Source organism: Melospiza melodia, chromosome 3, assembly GCF_035770615.1.
Source record: "Melospiza melodia melodia isolate bMelMel2 chromosome 3, bMelMel2.pri, whole genome shotgun sequence".
NCBI lineage: Eukaryota > Metazoa > Chordata > Aves > Passeriformes > Passerellidae > Melospiza > Melospiza melodia.
This window is the reverse complement of record NC_086196.1, coordinates 18,617,695-18,636,521: the sequence shown is the minus strand read 5'-3', so window position 1 is coordinate 18,636,521 and position 18,827 is coordinate 18,617,695. Positions and strand designations below refer to the sequence as shown.

Below are 18,827 nucleotides of genomic sequence, written 5' to 3'. Positions count from 1 at the left end.
AAGTATTTTATTTTTAATGTTTCAAATGCATACATATAACACATTGATTGATCTTTCCTACTATATGTATATATATATATATATATATAATTTATATTACAAGTTCCTTGAGGTAGTTCTTCCATGTTTGCACACACATGACTACAAGAATGTATTGTACTACTGTTATTGCAGGTGTGATAATCCAAGGATATAAACAAGGCAAGGTTTGTTCAGAGAGGTATTATCTTTTGCTGGATATGCTTGGCTCTAAAAAAAGTTATTACATCTCCCCATGAAGAAATCTAATGGCACTCAGTAAGAAACAAAACCAAAAATAACTGAGAGCTTCCTGTAAAAATTCCCACGCTTCTCGATGAGAATATTTCCGGGAACATCTACAGGGGAGCTAACAAAAATGTTCAGCCTGCCAGGGTTTCTAAAATTGTCTGCCTCAGAAACCCATAGTGAAATGGGCTGATCACATTCTTTAATAAACCTCAGTCTTCCATGGAATTCTGTGATCTTGATGGTGCCCCAGGGAGTCTTTGTCTTTGCTGTTCATGTAGAATTGCCTCTGATATCAGTGGGAGCTTTGGACAGATGTCAGAGACCTCAATTCCCTTTCATTTGCACTAACATAACATTAGAAGTTTGCTCGAGTCAACAAAGTTACAGAGATATAAAATAAATGTGAATAAAGGAAAATGAAGCCCACTGGCATAATATATTTTGCCATGTGTTTTGTCTCTATGTGATTCATGGCCACAGTCTGTATCCTGAGTAGAGAATTCAGCTTGAGTAAGGCATTTAGAATTTGGTTCAGTTACAACTTTACCAGGACAGGTACATATTTCCATCCTTTTCACTCCTTTGAAATTAACACTGTGTGTATCTGCACAGTAGCATTATAATAGTCTACTACAAGTTTTCCAAAGTAACTAGCATAAGCTGAAAATATTAATTGAATTACAACAGTGTTTACAAGTTTGATTAAATCTAATTTTTTATAACACTATTATGCCTTTGCTATAGATTTAAATGCTGAAATTGCTCCTGAAAAAATACAATTAAATATTTTATTCACATGTATTTTTTCTTTTACAGATATGCTGGAGTGGAAGAGGCAACATTAAGAGGCAGCATTGCTTTTCCTCGCCTGGAAACTGAACTTGAAAGTGAAGCATTGGTTAATTATTCACCAAACAAAGCCTATCTTCAGATCAGCTCAGCTGCAACAATTCATGGAAACTCAATTTCAAAAAGAGTTCTTCTCAGATATGGTAGGAGCAAAACCACAGCTTGTACACTTAAGCATCTTTTTTTATTAGTTTATAGTATTTCTCAAAATAAGAATATTACTAATTTTACCATTTTCTTTTTGAAATTTGAATTTTAGATGCTGAGAAAGTTGAGCTAGAGTGGAATTCAAGTGCCAGTGCTGCTGTGAAAAAACTGTCTTCCGCCTTCCCAGCTGACTTTTCAGACTACCCAAAAACTCTGGAGAAGCATACCAACGAACTTCTGGATCGGAAAGTGGCTCACACAGACATGACACTGCGACATATCGTGTCACAATTTATCGTGGTATGGTTTTCAACCTGCAGTAGATATCCAGTACATAGACCTAAGGAATTCTTGCCTCCCCCATGAAAGCCAAAATAAGAACTACTTGTAAAATCACTCATCAAATTGAATAAGCTGTGTATTTCCAGCTTTGATAAGAATGAGTCACTTTAGCAGATACCTAGACCCCAGTATTTAGGTAGTTCAAATAACTTTCAGATACCTTCACAGAGAAGTCCTAAAACTTTTTATTTACTTTACAAAACTTTTCTCCTCATTGTAGGCAACCAACACCTGGCTGCAAAAGGCATCAAAAGATGTCCCTTATGCCCAGACTCTACAAGACAAACTAAGTGCACTGCAGGAACTGAACATTCAGAAACTTAACCTGCCTGTTTTCACCATTCCTGAAGAACTTTTCCTGAAAAGGTAGGGAATAAAATTAGGATAACGAAACAGGAAACTGAAAATAGATATTTGTTCACACTTTAGTGTTACTTTATTTTGCTTTGGTTTTATAAAACAGCATGGAATTGCTGTAAACATTAGCATAAAATTGGAATGATAACAAAGAACTTTACAGTCAGAGAAATGAAATTATATGAAGGATTTGATGTACGTATTTAATACAGATTTGACTTCATGTCGTATGTGAAGAGATCCCCAAGTATTGTATATATTATAAGGCATACTGAATGAAAATACAGTCTTTAGGCCACAGAACTACCGAAGCCATGTTTCTCATAGATTTGTGTCTTACATCCCTGCTGACACTTTGGCCATCACCCTCATAGCTCTACATTTTCCTGTGCAGTCCTGTTGGACAGTTCTTCCCATTCTCCTACACATAGTGGTTAACCTCCACCAACAGAGCAACCTGACCTCCTCCCACGCCTGACATGCTCAGAGGGAAGTTGTACTCATATGGACTGGACGTGTGCACTAGTTTGGTCCCATCCCTTCTACCTACAAGAGTTTCACAGGACTTGTATGAATGTCATTACCCTTCTGTTAAATTTCATAGAAATGAAATGCTGAAATAAATGCAAAGGACAACAGGGGCTAGTGTAAGATTGGATTCAAAAAACAAATGGAGAAGAGTCTTCAGTTTTGTATCTCTTAGATCTGTTTTTCCATTTATTCTCTTTTATTGGGCTAATATGGTATGGTGTGTTAGTGCTACACATCTCTATTGCTACCATTGTGCTCCTGAGCTAGTATAAGCAAGGAAGAAACTTGTTTTTTTCTCCTAGGTTGTTATCATCTGTGCTAATAATAATGGTAATAATGGGGTATTTTACTGCTCTTTTATGTAGCTTTTTAAAGGACCAAATTTCCTTTTGTAAATTTGTAATCCTTTTGTAAAGGAACAAAATTTCAAAGGCATTTACTTAATTTTCATCTTAGGATGTAGCTCTAAGTGTAAAAATTCAAGATTTTGCAACATGAAAGACCAGTTACGAAAACAAGGAGTGTCTTTGCCAGCCTATTGTTCATTCAGAAATTAAGGCCAAGTTTCTTTCTGTTTTGCCTTTTCCTAATTACACTTTTTGAGCCAATGATCCATTTTTCAGTCCTAGTTCCTAGTCGCATGCTTAGATTTTATTCTCTTTTATTCAGAATTTAAAAAAATGGTGAATATTTAGATGAAACTTTTGAAATGGTTATAATGGGAAAGATAGATAAATTCTTAACTCTTATATGATTTCATGCATTTCTCTAAGAATACATCACTTTTTAAAAAAACATAATTGCCTTTTTCTGGTACTCAGCATCCCACAAGTGTGCCAGTAATTTTGGAGGATTTTTTTAAATTTTACCTACAAGTCCCTTTGTTTATGAAATAAGAGGAAAAAACATTGAAACAATTCCCTGGTATCAAAAATACTTTTGATAAATACTGATGAAGGAGTGCTTGAAAATGTTGACATTAAAGTTTGATTGTTACATTTCTCTCTAAAACTAAAATCAGGACATTGATATAAGCATGTAAGGAAACTCAGTATCTTGGGCAGAGGAGGAAATCATGAAAACTCCTGTATATGCTTTATGAACTTAGTTTCTAACAGCCTATCTTTCTATCTTTATTTTCCAGTGAAGGCCGGATCAGATACAACTTCAATAAAAACAGTTTTGTAATTAATATTCCACTGCCATTTGCGGGAAAATCATCTGATGAGATATGGATGCCGAAGACTGTTAAAACACCTCCTCTGGTAGTGGAGTCCATGGGAATAAGTGTGCCATCTCAGGAATACAGAATCCCAACATTTACTGTTCCAAAATCCTATCCTTTCCGTGTGCCTTTGCTGGGCAAGTTGGAGGTCTCTGCTAATGTGTACAGCAACTATTACAACTGGACAGCCGCGTACACCGTGACTAACAGCACCACAGAGAGAGCAACCAGCGTAAAAGCTACCTATAACACAAATGCTGATTCTGTTTTGGAGCTGCTTTCCTACAGTGTGAAAGGTAAGGATGTTTGCTAGACATCAGTGTTTGCAAACCTTCTTTACTTATTTTGTATCCCTTATATCAGGCACAGTGTATTCATTCCTATTTAAAGACAGGTGTTGCATGATCTCGAATCACTTTCCCTTTGATTTTAAAGATATTGGGTGTGTCTGTTGATTCAGGCTCTGAAAGTGAAGAAGTCAGTTTAATTCAGTTAAGACTTTTACAGTCCATGTTTTCCTGGATGTTCCTTACTGAAGAAAATGTCCTTCAAAACTGAAGGCATGATTCTACAAACACTTGTGCAGCTGGTAAATCAACTGTTTTCAAAATCAGGTGTGCAAGTGTATGTGTAGGTATGCCCACAATTTATTTCTCAGTCTATTAATACATGTATATATGTATATAAAATTGTCTTATCTTTTCTTATGTCCATATATTGTCATAATATGGTATTTTTAAGTTGGTTCCCCTAAAACTGCAGTTTGGGTTCTTAAACAGCAAAAGGACAACCTGACTTCATTTTCTTCTAAACTCCTCGCCATAACTGAGGCGTGATAAACAAAACACTAAAGTCTAGGAATGTTAGATATGGGCTATTCTTGAGTCCATCTTCTTAATTTAAATAATGACATAATTTTATGCTATTTCACATTACTATATTTAGCAGTGTAGTGTAGAAACTTAATTTATTTTTAGTTCAAAACTTTAGCTTCAAAAAACAAAATAGTAGCCATTTTTACTGAAATATTCAGTATTTACCAAAGCACTTAGGCCTTTAAAACAAAATATCATCACAGAAATTGCAATTCAAGCAGTAGCATAGAAGTTCAGTGGCATCAGACAAGTTCTCAAAGATTAAAAGGTATAGACACACTTACCTTTTGTCTCTTTTTTCCTATTAAAGGTTCTGGAGAAGCGTCATATAACAGAAATGGATTCATCTGTGCATACGAAAATCACCTGAAGCACAGAGTCTTAACATCAGTTTTTAAGCTGTCTGGCAGAAAGAATTATGAACCTGTTCCAGTTTCAAACTACACCTTATCACTTACAGCATCAAGTACTCTGGGTCCTCAGCTTTCATTTTCCAGTGACATTGTTTCTGAAAAGATCAATAACATGAATACCAATAATGTCAATATGGAAGGGCAGCTGGAAGTGGCTTCAGTGTATGCAAAGAGCATTTACACTCTGTCTACCACATACAATGAAAAGAGGCGGGTTTTAGAAGGAAAATCAAATCTGAAGTTGGAGTCTTCTTACCTTCAGGCTACCAATCAGATATCTGGCAGATACAGTGACGGTTCATTTTCCATTACTTCAGTTTCTGATGTACAAAATGAGTTATTAAAGAACACAGCTACACTGAAGTTTGAAAATGGCCAGCTCAAAATGTCATCTGAAACCAACGGGAGGTATCAACATACTGCAGGTATCAATAAGCTTGAAATAATTTTGTCAAAGAAGATGGCAGCACTTCGATCCGAATGCCAAGCCACTTACAAGCAAATCCAGTATTTTGCCGTGTTTGCAGGTTCTCTCAATTCCCAGGACCTTGTTTTCAACACTGATATCTCCCTGACTGATCAGAAGAATCGAGCTGCACATAAGTCATCACTCAATGTCAATCGGTATGGTCTAGCCAGCAGTGCAACCACCAACATGCAGTTTAGTCCCTTGGCAATTCAGAGTGAAATGAATGCCAAGCTCGACACTGCTGGAGGCTCCATGTCACTGTCCTCTTCCGGGCGCTATGGGAAAAACAATGCAAAATTCAATGTAGGTGGAAGAGTGAGCCTAACAGAAATAACGCTGGGAAGTGAATATCAGAGTACGGTTCTGGGTATGGACAACAAACATGTTTTAAATTTCAGAGTTAATAGAGAAGGACTCAAGTTTTCAAATAATTTGCAGGGATCATTCAAAGAGATTAAGTTGGAGTACACAAATGATTTGAATATTCCAGGCTTATCCTTAGCATTTGTTTCAAAATTAGACAACAGCTTCAGCTTTGACAAGTTTCACAGACATGTTTTTGACCTTCAACTGGAGCCTAGCTCACTAACAGCTAAACTGAGCAATAATCTTAAATACACTAAAACGGAAGTTTCCAACAAAGCAGAACTCCTTCTTGAGCCTCTGAATATGAACTTGGGTGGCAATGTCAGAGGAGCCCATGGAGCAGATGAAATAAGGCACACCTACACCCTTACATGCGCTGGTCTAACTGCAGACTTGAAAACAGACACCGTGGCAAATGTTCAAGGTGCAGCAGTGAGTCACAGAGTTCATCTGGATGTGGCAGGACTTTCTTCCTCAGTTACCATGAACACAAACTGTGATTCCAAACCTCTCCATTTCAGCAATGTTCTGCGTTCCACTATGGCCCCATTTGTCATCACGGCTGATGTACACACCAATGCTAATGGAAAGCTGGTTGCTGTGGGTGAACACACAGGAGATTTGTACAGCAAATTGCTGTTTAAAGCAGAGCCTCTGGCTTTCACTTTCTCCCATGATTACAGAGGTTCTACCAGCCATAGCCTGAAGTCTAGAGGAAGGTACACTACCCTGCTTGACAACAAAGTTCAGATGCTTTTTACTCCATCGGAGCAGTCAAGTTCTTGGAAACTGAAAAGTCAGCTAAACAATAATGTATATTCACAAGATTTCAGCACTTACAATAATGCAGAAAAGATCGGTGTGGAACTTAATGGAAGAGCTTTAGCAGATCTCTCTGTAATGGACAGATCAGTGATACTGCCATTAACATCTGAAGAAGTTAATTTAATTGATCTATTGGGTCTCAGGAACAGCATATCGGAGCCTCAAGAATTCAGCATCTCTGGCTTTGTGAAGTATGACAAAAATAAAGATATGCATGTTATCAGCCTACCCTTCTTGGAAAATTTGCCAGTTTACTTTGAAAAACTCAGAAGCGCCATCCTATCCACACTGCAGCCCATACAACGTTATCTGAAGAGTGTAGATATCGAACAACACGTGAAAAGATACAAGGCAACTTTGAGCAAACTGCCACAGGACATTACCGATTACATGGACAAATTAGATATCAAAGGCAAAGTTAGCAGCATGAAAAATAATTTTGTTGCTTTCACAAAGGACTACAGAATAACATCTGATGATCTCCAAATTATGCTGGAAAAAGCCATGGACAATCTTCAAGAAATACTGTCTCAGCTGCAGATCTATCTGGTAAAAGTTGAGCAATACATCAAAGACTGTTATGAGCAGTACGACATTAAAGCACTTATTGCACAACTTCTTGATCAAATAGTTGAAACAATGACAGCTCTAGAAAACAAATATCAGGTAAGAACAACTGTAATCAACATCATTGAAAAATTGCGGGTTTTTTTCCAACAATATGATCTTAACAAAATCGGAAGCAGCACTTTGGCTTGGATTAAAAATCTTGATGATGAGTACGGAATTGCAGCTAAAATAGAGGAAAAACTAGAATCACTCAAGATTCAGATTCAGAATATTGATCTCAGAAGCATTGCGGAAAATTTGAAACAACAGATTAAAGCTTTTGATGCTAAAGAATGTTTAGAAAAATTTAAGCGATCATTGCCAATCGAAAAAATTAATGAAATTCTTGAACAAATCAAAGACTTTATTCTAAATTGGATAGAGGAATATGAATTATCTGAGAAGATCAGCGCTTTCCGTGGTCGTATACACAAATTGATTATAAAATATGAAATTGATAAGCAGATATATTTTTTAATTGACAGAATGATAGAACTGCTTAAAACGTACAGGATAAAAGAAACTGTCCAGAAACTGACCATCTACCTGCAAAATGCTGATGTGAAGTCATACTTTGATAAAGTTGTTGCTTTTGTTGATGATGCTGTCAAGAAAGTGCAAACCTTTGATTATGAAAAGATGATAAAGCAAGTCAACAAGTTCCTTGACATGGTTATTAAAAAGCTTAAGGCTTTTGATTATGACCAATTTGTAGACGACACAAATAAAAGAATTCGAGAAGTGACTCAGAAAATAAATGAGGAACTCAGAAATCTAGAACTTCCACAGAAAGCAGAAGCCCTGAAACAGTATATAAAAGATTTTAGAACTGTAATTTCAAAATACATGGAACAGCTAAAAGACACAAAGCTTGCTGCAGTAATTAACTGGCTCAGGGAGCTCATAGACTCAACAACATTTGCTAATCTCAAAGCCAAGGTAAATGAACATCTAGAAGACCTGCGAGAGAGGATTTCTGAAATGGATATTTCTCAGGAACTCCAGTGGTGTCTTCAGAAGATAAGCCAATTCTACAATACTGTTGTCATATACATCTCTGACCAATGGAACACAGCTTCCAAAAAAATCACTGCATTGGCTGAAGAGTATGATCTAAAAAATTGGGCTGAAAATGTAAAACAGTTTGTTGAAACTGGATTTAAAATCCCTGAAATCAGGGCAGTTATAGTCACTATACCCGCCTTTGAGGTTAGTCTCCGAAGTCTTCGGGAAGCAACATTTCGAACACCAGAATTCATTGTCCCACTGACTGATCTCCGTATCCCCTCCTATGAGATCAACATTAAGAGACTAAAGGACATGAAAATCCCAATGAAATTTACTACCCCGGAATTTAAAATTCTAAATACCTTTCCAATTCCTTCCTTCACAATTGACCTGATTGAAGTTAAGCTTCTGATTGTGAGGACAATAGACAAATTCATGTCTGCAGAATTTCAGTTCCCATCTATCGATGTCTATTTGAAAGACCTGAAGATGAAAGATATGCCTTTTTCTGATATTTCTTTCCCAGAAATACAAATGCCTCAGTTTCAAATACCAGAATTATTGATTCCAAAGCTAAATCTAAATGAGCTCCAGATTCCTAACATGAAGGTACCAGAGTTCCAGCTCCCACATATCCCACGTACTGTGACTGTCCCTACATTTGGCAAGTTGTCTGGTGCTTTCAGAGTCACCTCTCCATTTTTCACACTGTCTACACAAGCTGAGCTTCGTAATACCACAACATCTGCAAACAGTCCAGAATTTGTTACTTCCATTTCAGCTCAAACAACATCCAAATTAGACTTCCTAGTTTTTAGCGCTACTGCAGATTCACGTCTGCTGGCCCCTGACATGAAACAGCTGAACCTTAAAAATGCCATGAAAGTCAGCCATAGGTTCCTTAAAGTTGATCACAGCAATGAGGTGGTATTTTTAGGGACCTCAGTAGTAGGTGAAGCTGAAACTAGAGCAAACCTAAATACAAAGAAAAATTCAGTAGAACTACAGAATAACTTAATGGTCAAGCTGCAAAGAAAAATTTGGATGCAGAGTGGAATGGCATATTCTCACAGACTGAATATTCCACAAGCTGATTTCTCTAGCCAGGCTGATCTGATCAATAACATGACAACAGAGGTAGAAGCAGGATACATATCATTTACCTCTGCTGGTAGAGGAAACTGGAAATGGGCTTCACCTAATTTCTCCGATGAAGGCACTCATGATTCACTTGCCACTTTCAAGATTGAGGGCCCCACTATTACATTTTCTGCCAACAACAGAATAAATGATAAGTACCTGAAAGTCAACCAAGCTATGAAATATGAATGCCATTCCTTAATGTTTGCAGTGTTTCAGATTCAGTCTGAAATGGAGTCGCAGCGCGTGGGACGTAGCCTTCTGAATGTGCAAGGCACAGGAGAGCTTCTAGGAATGAAAGTAGAATTAACAGGCTCTCACAATGCTCGGCTCCATGGACGGATTACCGGAACTGTAAATAATGAATTTTCCTTCTTGGCAAACCCTTCCAAAATTTATCTTTCTACAAACAATGATGGAAACGTGAAAATCAGCTTCCCGATGAAACTAACTGGCAAAATTGACTTCCTGAATAACTATGGGTTCGCCCTCAGTTCTTCTGTTCAGCAGGTCAACTGGCAAGCTACTGGCAGATTCAATCAGTACAGATATTCCCATAATATGTCTGCTGGCAGCAATGATGACAGAATTGAAGCTCATATTGAAATGAATGGAGATGCCAACCTGGACTTCCTAAACATTCCTCTAAGCATTCCTCAGATGCAGATTCCCTACACTGGAATCAAAACTCCTCAGCTGAAAGATTATTCACTGTGGGAACAGCTAGGCCTGAAGGAATTACTGAAGACAACAAGACAATCCTTTGAATTAAATTTGAATGCTCAGTATGAGAAAAACAAAGACATGCATGCAATCCCACTTCCTTTAGCAAAAGTGCATGAAGTACTTAATAAGAACATCCTTTTATTCAACAAGCATTTTGAGAAAGGGAGAAATGCAGCTTTAGATTTTCTTACAAAGTCATATAATGACGCCAAAACAAAACTGGACAAATACAAAATACAAACATCACTGAACAAAATACCACGGACCCTCACAATTCCAGGATATACCATTCCAGTTGTGAATATTGAAGTTTCTCCTTTCACTGCTGAGATGCCAGCCTTTGGTTTCACGCTTCCAAAAGAAATAAGCACAAGAGGATTCACAGTCCCAATAATTGGCTTTTCAGTTCCATCTTACACAGTAGTTGTACCTTCTTTTGAGCTTCCAGTCCTTCATATCCCCCAGGATCTACGCACTCTAAAGCTTCCTAGATTCAGAATCAACAGCTCAGCAAACAACATCTTAGTTCCTGCCATGGGCAACATTACTTATGACTTCTCATTTAAATCCAGTGTAATCACTTTAACTGCAAATGCTGGACTGTTCAATCAGTCAGATATTGTTGGACATCTCGGTGTTTCATCCTCTTCTGTCATTGAGGCTCTGCAATTTAAGCTGGATGGTTCAACAAGTTTGACAAGAAAAAGGGGGTTGAAGCTGGCCACAGCATTATCCCTGAGTAATAACAAATACCTAGGAGGAAACCATGATAGCACAATCACTCTCTTAAAGAGGATGATGGAAGCTACCGTGGCAACAAATATAGAAGTTGACACACCACTTTTGAAAATGAATTTCAGCCAAGAACTTTCTGGAAATACGAAATCTAAACCCACTCTTTCCTCAGGTATAAAATTAATGTATGATTTTAATACTCTCAAATATGGTACCAGTGCTAAGGGAGAAATTGCTCACAAGTTTGCTTTAGAGAGCCTGACATATTACATATCAGTAGAATCTTCTACAACTGGAGGTATTGATGGAGTATTTTACACTGGAAATGCATTTTCTGGGAGTTTAGACCATGAGGTAAATGCCTATTTAAATGCTAATGGAGCTCGGTCATCCCTCAGATTCGAGGCCCACTCTAAAGCAGATGGACTCTGGATGATTGAAATCAAAGAATTACTTGCAGTTGAAGCATCTACCCGTCATATTTATGCAGTCTGGGAGCACAATGGGAAGAATTATGCGCGATGCACATCTCGTTTCACAACAACGGGGACTCAGAGATGCAAAGCAACCTTAGAGCTGGCTCCTTGGGATGTATCAGCAGATCTTCAGATTCAAGCCATTCAGCCAAATCCTTTCCTGGGCATGGCATCAGTTAATGAGGCTGTTGTAGTGAAAATCAGTCCTGCAAACCAGAAAGCTGGCTGGAAGGGTGAAGGCCAAATTCACTCCCTGTCTCTCAGTCATGATATGCATTTATCAAATGAATACTCAAAAGCAAAATTTGATATTTCTGGTTCTTTGGAAGGATACATGGACTTCCTCAAAGTCATCAAGTGTCCCATTTCTGAGAAGAGCTTATGGGATATTTTGAAGCTGGATGTCACTACCAGTGCTGACAGGAAACAGTACTTGAATGGCTCAGCATCACTCGTGTACACCAAGAGTGAGGATGGTTACTTTTTCCCCATACCTGTGAATAAGCTGACCGATGGCTTCACTGTCACTATTCCTGGGTTGCACCTCAAGGCTCCAAGCCCTGTCCTCAGCACTCCAGAGTTCAGCCTTCCTTTCACCACTCTCCAGGTCCCAGCATACACTGTTGACTTGCGCAACATAAAAATTCCACAGACACTAAGCACAATGCCATTTGATGTCCATTTACCCACACTGCCAAAGCTGAGATTCCCCAAAGTGGATGTAGGAGCAAATTATATTACATTAGAAGAATATAAAATGCCATTTTTTGAGGTGACAATACCTGAATACCAAATAACTATGTCTCAATTCACTTTACCAAAGAGTGTTTCATTTGGCAGTTTCTCTGTAGATCTAGATGAAGTAGCTAATAAAATTGCAGATTTTGAAATGCCTACAATTACCATTCCTGAACAGAAAATTGATATCCCCCCTCTGAAAATATCCTTGCCTGCTGGAATTTACATCCCATCATTTGGTGCCTTGACTGGATCTTTCAAAGTTGTTTCCCCTTTGTACAACGTCACCTGGAGAACAGACTTGACAAATAAGAAGGATTCTTTTGAACATTCCATTGACTCTACCTGCAGTTCAACATTGCAATTCCTGGAATATGACCTGAATGGTAAGACATTAAAATTCTATATGCCATGATTTTGAGGGAAAAAATTATTGTATTCTAGGATTTTCCAGATCTTTTTTCCACAGAGTGTTGCATATGAAGGTGTTTCTGTCTGTTTAGCATTGATTTTAGATGAAATTTCTACCAGGAGTGGTAGTTTTTCATAAATTAGTATCAGAGTCTCAGTCAGTCACCCTGAAGGCTAATGGCTATATATATATAGCATGTGTGTCAGTCATATCCATGTTGAGATATAATGTGAATTTTAAAATGCTCCAGTTAAACAAATGTTTTCATGTCTTTTTATTTGGGACATTATGGGCATTCAGTTTCTTGAAGCATAATTTGACATATCAGTGAAATACCTCAAAACAGGCCATCTAACGTACAACTGGATATGTCTTTTGTATTTTTTGTTGGTAATATACACATTTGAAATCTTTTTCACAGTTGTTTCAAACTATGAGTATAAAGAAGGCGTGTTTGTCATGAAGACAACTGGCAGCTTTTCACATCGTGACCTGAGTGCAAACTACCAGGAAAATCTAACTATTTCAGGATTTCGGTAAAGATTTGCTCTAATAATGTAATTTATAATATACATAATTGCAAATGATGTGTTGTTGCTTTGATCTCTAATACCCCAGGGTGCTTTGCAGTCCTTGCCATTATGGGCTGTGTCCTTTTCCTTCTCAAGGTAACTTGAAAGCTGTTCCCTCTCAGGGTTTCTAGAACAGCTTTTCTCACCACCTCAGTGGTCAGAAAACCACTGAGACATAAACACAGCATTTTATAATCAGAGAAGCTCTAGATCTAACCATCAACATAGCTGGGTTTCTTCCCAGTGGATCCCTCTGTCACCACAAGCCAGTACAGAGTAATTTTTATTCATAAGTGCCCACACCAGGAATTAGACTTGTCTCTCTTTCTGCCTGTTTCAATCTGCAAGTGTTGTGCTGATACATCCAAGGGACGGAATCAGTGAAGGCAAGTACAAATGCAGATAAACAGTAGTGTCCATACTTGTGTTCGTGGAAAAATTGCTGTCAGTTTGTAGAAATCTGTGGAAAGCTGACAATGGTACAGCTACAGTCTTTGTTTACCTGCCCTAATTTAATGAAAATTCACAACAGAGCTCAATATAGTTTTATCTAAAACAGGAAAATTGGAGTGACATGAAGTTTTGAATATGTCAGGCTAAATTTTAAGAAATGTGGATAATAAACCTGATATTTTATTTTCATCATAAAAGCATTGTTTAATAATATATATATATATATATATATGAAATTATAAGTGGTACTATGTTCAGACATACATCATTGGGCTTGTGCTTTCTGCATTGCTTGATAGCTGTGTATTTACTGTGGTTGCAGAGGCATGGAGGACGCTTTATCACTAGACATCATCAGCCCAACTTTCACAGATGTTCATGTGCGTTACCAAGAGAATGAATGGAAATCATCAGGCTCAATATCCTCACCCTCAGCTGGGACCCTTGCTTATGTCATGGAAAGGGACAATGAAACTTTAGTTGCCAGAGTGTACTACCAAACTCAGGTAAGCTTGATATGAGCCATAAAAAGCAAAAATGTTTGGTGTGGTCAGAGAAAAAGTTCCCTTTTAAATTTTGTGTGTGTGTATGCTGAGATAAAAATTAACCACCAAATAAAAACTAAAGTATCAGTACTTTAAGATTTTATTTCCTACACTGGACTTTCTAGCACTAAAAATAGTATCTGTGTAAAGAGGTGTTTTCAAGCCCTTCACAGAGTTATTTTTTTCCATCTCCTGTGGTTAAGAAGGCACATCCACTGAAAGCGAAGAATGTAGAAAGTCAGTTTTAGATAAGCTACCCATCATGTTTAATAGGTAACCATCAGGCTACTTGGAATTACTACATAAGTGACCATTATAGGAATAAGGCAACTAGAAGAGGTCAGATCATCTGTGAAGTATCTTTTTTAATCTGTTAATATTAATTTTTTAATCTGTTACAATACATGTTTTTATTATTGGCATACTACAATAATTTCCAAATTAAAAAAAATTTATAGTAATTTAGGGATCAGAAGCAACTCATAATTCACTATTTATTATAAAAATGGAAAAACTATACAGGTAAATATATTCTCATTTGAGGATTTATTAACTTCTCTGAATAACTGTCTAAATTGTCTCTTTTTTAAATGATTACAAAATTAAATCCTCTAATATCTTCATATGAAAAAGATCCTTTTTGAATTCACTTTAATTGATTTCAGGAATGAGTAGAAGGCTCATTTTCCCAAGTAATTCACCTGCCTTATGAGACATGATGGGCATTTAATACAAAGGAAGGAAAAATCTTATTTGCAGTCAGATATTAAAGACCAGACTAAGTTATGTTCTAGTCTTGCGCTTTGAAGGAGCTTGAAATAGATTGGTACATGATAATTTCTTCCAAAATAAACTTTCAGGATGAAAGCAAACAGACAGCAAACAGACAGTGGACAAAAAATTGGAGTGCTTGTCTTAATGAATGGTAAAATTAAAGGTGCAATACTGAGAATGTTAAAATACTCTCATAAATAATATTGGAGTTTTCTTACCCTGTTTTCTATTTTCAGTCTGCTCCCCAGAATGACATCGACATACTAAAAGGTGAGATATCCCTTAAAGAACCTGACCAGATTGAAATGAAATTCAACTGGAACGAGGATGCTGCCAAAGACTTGCTGTTGGGTCTGAAAGCAAGAGTGCCTAAAATGACAAATGCAGTCTATAGATATGTTAATCGGTACCATAAGGAGCATACGGGACTGGAAATCAGTGCTGCCACCTTAAAGATGAAGAATATAATGCAGAATAATGCTGAAAAAGCATACACTTTTGCTGCAAATCAAATAGATGAACTAGATGCTCAGCTTCGCACAGCTGCCAATGAGGCCTCGGACAAATATCAGGAGCTGAAGTTCAAAGCTAAACGGCTTTATCGAAGAGCAGCAGATCAGGCTGAACACTTTGACTATCAAAGAATAAAAGCGGAACTTTTGAACGTTTTAATTGACATAATAGAACAGTACCACCAGAAAATAAAACACGTAATTGACTCAGCCACTGAATTCCTGAAAACCACAAAATTTCAGGTCCCTGGGTTGTCTGAAAAGTACAGTGGTGCAGAAATATACCTCATGACTACAGAGAAGGCAGCAAAAACTGCTGATGTATGCCTTTCAAAACTTCAGGAGTACTTTGATGCCTTGATTGCAGCTATCAATGAGCTGGAAGTCAGACTTCCTGCTTCTGAAACAATTCTTAGAGGCCGTAATGTACTTGATCAAATCAAAGAAATGCTGAAAGATTTGCAGAACAAAATCAGGCAGACATTTGCTACTCTTCAGGAAGCTGACTTTGCAGGAAGGCTGAAGCAACTGAAACAAGCAGTGCAGCAAGTTTTTCAGAAGGTAGAAGAAATGGTTAGAAGCTTGCAATCCAAAACTTTTGAAGACATCAAAGTCGAAACCCAACAGCTGTACAAAGATGCAATGGCTTCAGAATTTGCCCAGAAACTGAGATCATTGACAAAAGATGTTAAAAAATACATTTCTCAGTTCAAAGACTTCAGCCAGAAGACATTCCAGGACCTTTCAAAAAAGCTGCACCAGCTGCTCCTCTATGTAAAGTCATTGCGGGAGGAATATTTTGATCCAACTACACTTGGATTGTCAGTGAAATACTATGAGGTGGAAGAAAAAGTACTGGGATGGCTGAAGAATATCATAGATCTTGTCGTAGATTGGCACAACCAGCGTATTGGAGATCTGGCTGGCATTGCTACACGCCTGACAGAGCAAGTAAAAGAATTTGTGGAAATCTACAGTCAGGAATATTATGACCTTATAACTGATTTTGAAGGAAAAGGAAAACAGAAGATCATGGAACTCTCATCTGCTGCTCAAGAAAAAATCCGATCTTGGTCTGCAGCTGCTAAGAGGAAAATCGATGAACATAACAAGCAACTCAAAGAAAAACTCCGGGAGATCTATGGGCGGCTTAGTCAGTCCCAAGAAAAGCTAATCAGTGAAGCCAAAAGGTTAATTGATCTAACTATAGAAAATTACTCTGCTTTCCTGCAATACCTCTCAGAGCTTCTTCGCTGGCTTGAGCAAATAACAGCTGAGAGCATAAAGCCGTATGTAGCTGTTCGTCAAGGAGAGCTTAGAATACAGGTGCCCATGTGACTGGCAGGCCATTTACCAAATGCCCCAAAAAAGCAGACAGGCACTCAGGAATAAAGTGGAAATGACACACACACTGATTCAGCAAGGCATTGAGAAAGGCTCCAAGAAAAGGAACGAAATGCAACACTTCACTAATGGACAACTTGACGCTGAGCAAGTGAGTCCTCAGGAGATTATGGAAAATATCCAGCAGCACATGAACACCTGAATGGGTGTGTAGAAGAGAAAAAGTAACAAGTTTCTACCAAAATGTATTTAAATATAACAGCAATCAGTATACTGGAGCTTCAGGTATATATGTTTGAATCTGAATTTGTAAATGAAAACTTGATAATCTACACTAGGTTATTTTAATAAGCTTAATAAGCCAATAAATGAGTTCTTTATTACATTTTTGTGTCATTTATTACAACTACTTTTACTTGGAGCATAAGGCTTAATCCAACAATTTTCAAGGTCAACGGGAAGTCTTTTCTGTAATTTCACAATATGTTGGATCAAGTTAATAATGTGCAATGCATATTGTAAATAGTCACAAAAGCTATGGAATACATAGAATAAACAGGTTTTAAGATAAAGGTCACATTCATAAGCCAGTTGAAGGAAGACTTGGAAACACATCTATTTCCCAGCACAGAGATACCTTAATAGATAAGTAAGGAAAAGAGCATGTGTAAAACCATGAATTAAAAAAATTATAAATTCTGAAAATGGCATCAAAAATTGAAAATTAACATACAAATATGAACATATGTAGAAATCTGACTCCTGGAAATTTTCAGATTATAATACAAAGATTTTTTAAATAAGAATTAATTTATGCCTGTGTCAGTTTTCAGACAACTATACCAAGAATTTTATATTAGTTTTCTTTCTACTGGCTAATTTATATTTCAGAAATACAGGGTTTTCTCACCTGTTTCCCCATGATATTTCTGGTTTCACTTTAAATTGTCTATGTTTTACTTATTATGAGTTTATTCAAGTGTCAAAGTTTCATGGACATCACTGTGTATGATAGAAGTCAAAAAGTTTTCCCCTCTTGGGCAGACGCTTAGGCCATTTAAATGAATTTTCAGCTTAAAAGATGAATTTAAGATGTTGAAGAAGTCCCTCACAAAATAAGACTGTTTTTAAGTGAAAAATATGTTGAGCAGCAGTGGTGTATTATACAGACAGTCGTAGAGAAATGCATGCTCGAGCTGAAATAATGTTGCCTCTTTGAGAATAAACTTTTTGACAAAGAACACTAGAAATTTTGTGCACATGTCTGTTTTGATACAATCAGTTCACTCTGTAACGTGGTTCTTGCTTGTTCATTAATGGGAAAAACAGAGCTCTTTTCATTCCATGGTGTGATGGAGTACATACATGAAGCAATGGAGCACCCAGACTTTGACATCCCTATTGATAGATAATATTATTATCTGAGTAACTTCACCAGTGATGATTTTTATCAGATAATGATTCTTATCAAATACTTATGAGATTCTTATCTTTAACCCAGAAGTCAGAATCTCACAAGAATGTTATTATACACACACCTATCTAGCCACCAGTAAGTGGTTGTCTCTTAGAAAGTAAGGTAAATCAATTTTCTCTTCAGAGTTTTCAGACATCACAGCAAAAATTCGCAGAATAAGAGATAGAATAGTCCCCTGTGAACTATAAAATATGTTTTGATTCTGAATAGAACTAATCTGCATACATTGCCCTGCCCAGAGGAACCAAAGGTATAAAATTCCCTTTTTACATGTTCTACTGAGCATCCCAGTAAAAAATACGCTGGCTGCAGAGCCCTTTCACCTTCATTCACAAGGAAACCAAAGCCTAAGGGTCACCTGATCTTTTTTGGATGTCAGACTGCACAACTCATTTCCCTGAATTTTAACACAAATGTTTAAACACAACAAGATTTCTCAGCCACTGACTGATTGTTGTTTCCCTTCATCAAGACAAACAACCCTATGAAACAAAGGACAATAGAATAAATTATAATAGTTATGGGAGAAGAGCGATTTAAATTTCGTTTTCTTTTGTTTTTCCCCTCATGTCTATTTATTTCTGTCCATCATCCATTGTGCTTGGAAGGATTTTAAATGCTAAAAAATTATTTACTT

At 37.1% G+C, this 18,827-nt stretch overlaps 1 protein-coding gene across 1 annotated transcript in view; it reads left to right on the top strand.

The window, feature by feature from the left end:
* The window catches only part of APOB (apolipoprotein B), a 36,443-nt gene extending 18,480 nt beyond the window's left edge, over positions 1–17,963 (top strand). Inside the window, 9 exon segments of the mRNA XM_063150909.1 lie at positions 1,087–1,262; positions 1,379–1,566; positions 1,829–1,974; positions 3,641–4,017; positions 4,907–12,487; positions 12,935–13,049; positions 13,861–14,044; positions 15,094–16,704; positions 16,706–17,963. Of these exon segments, the coding sequence (XP_063006979.1) occupies positions 1,087–1,262; positions 1,379–1,566; positions 1,829–1,974; positions 3,641–4,017; positions 4,907–12,487; positions 12,935–13,049; positions 13,861–14,044; positions 15,094–16,704; positions 16,706–16,915 (10,588 nt within the window). The 3' untranslated portion in view covers positions 16,916–17,963.
* The last annotated feature ends 864 nt before the right edge of the window (positions 17,964–18,827 follow it).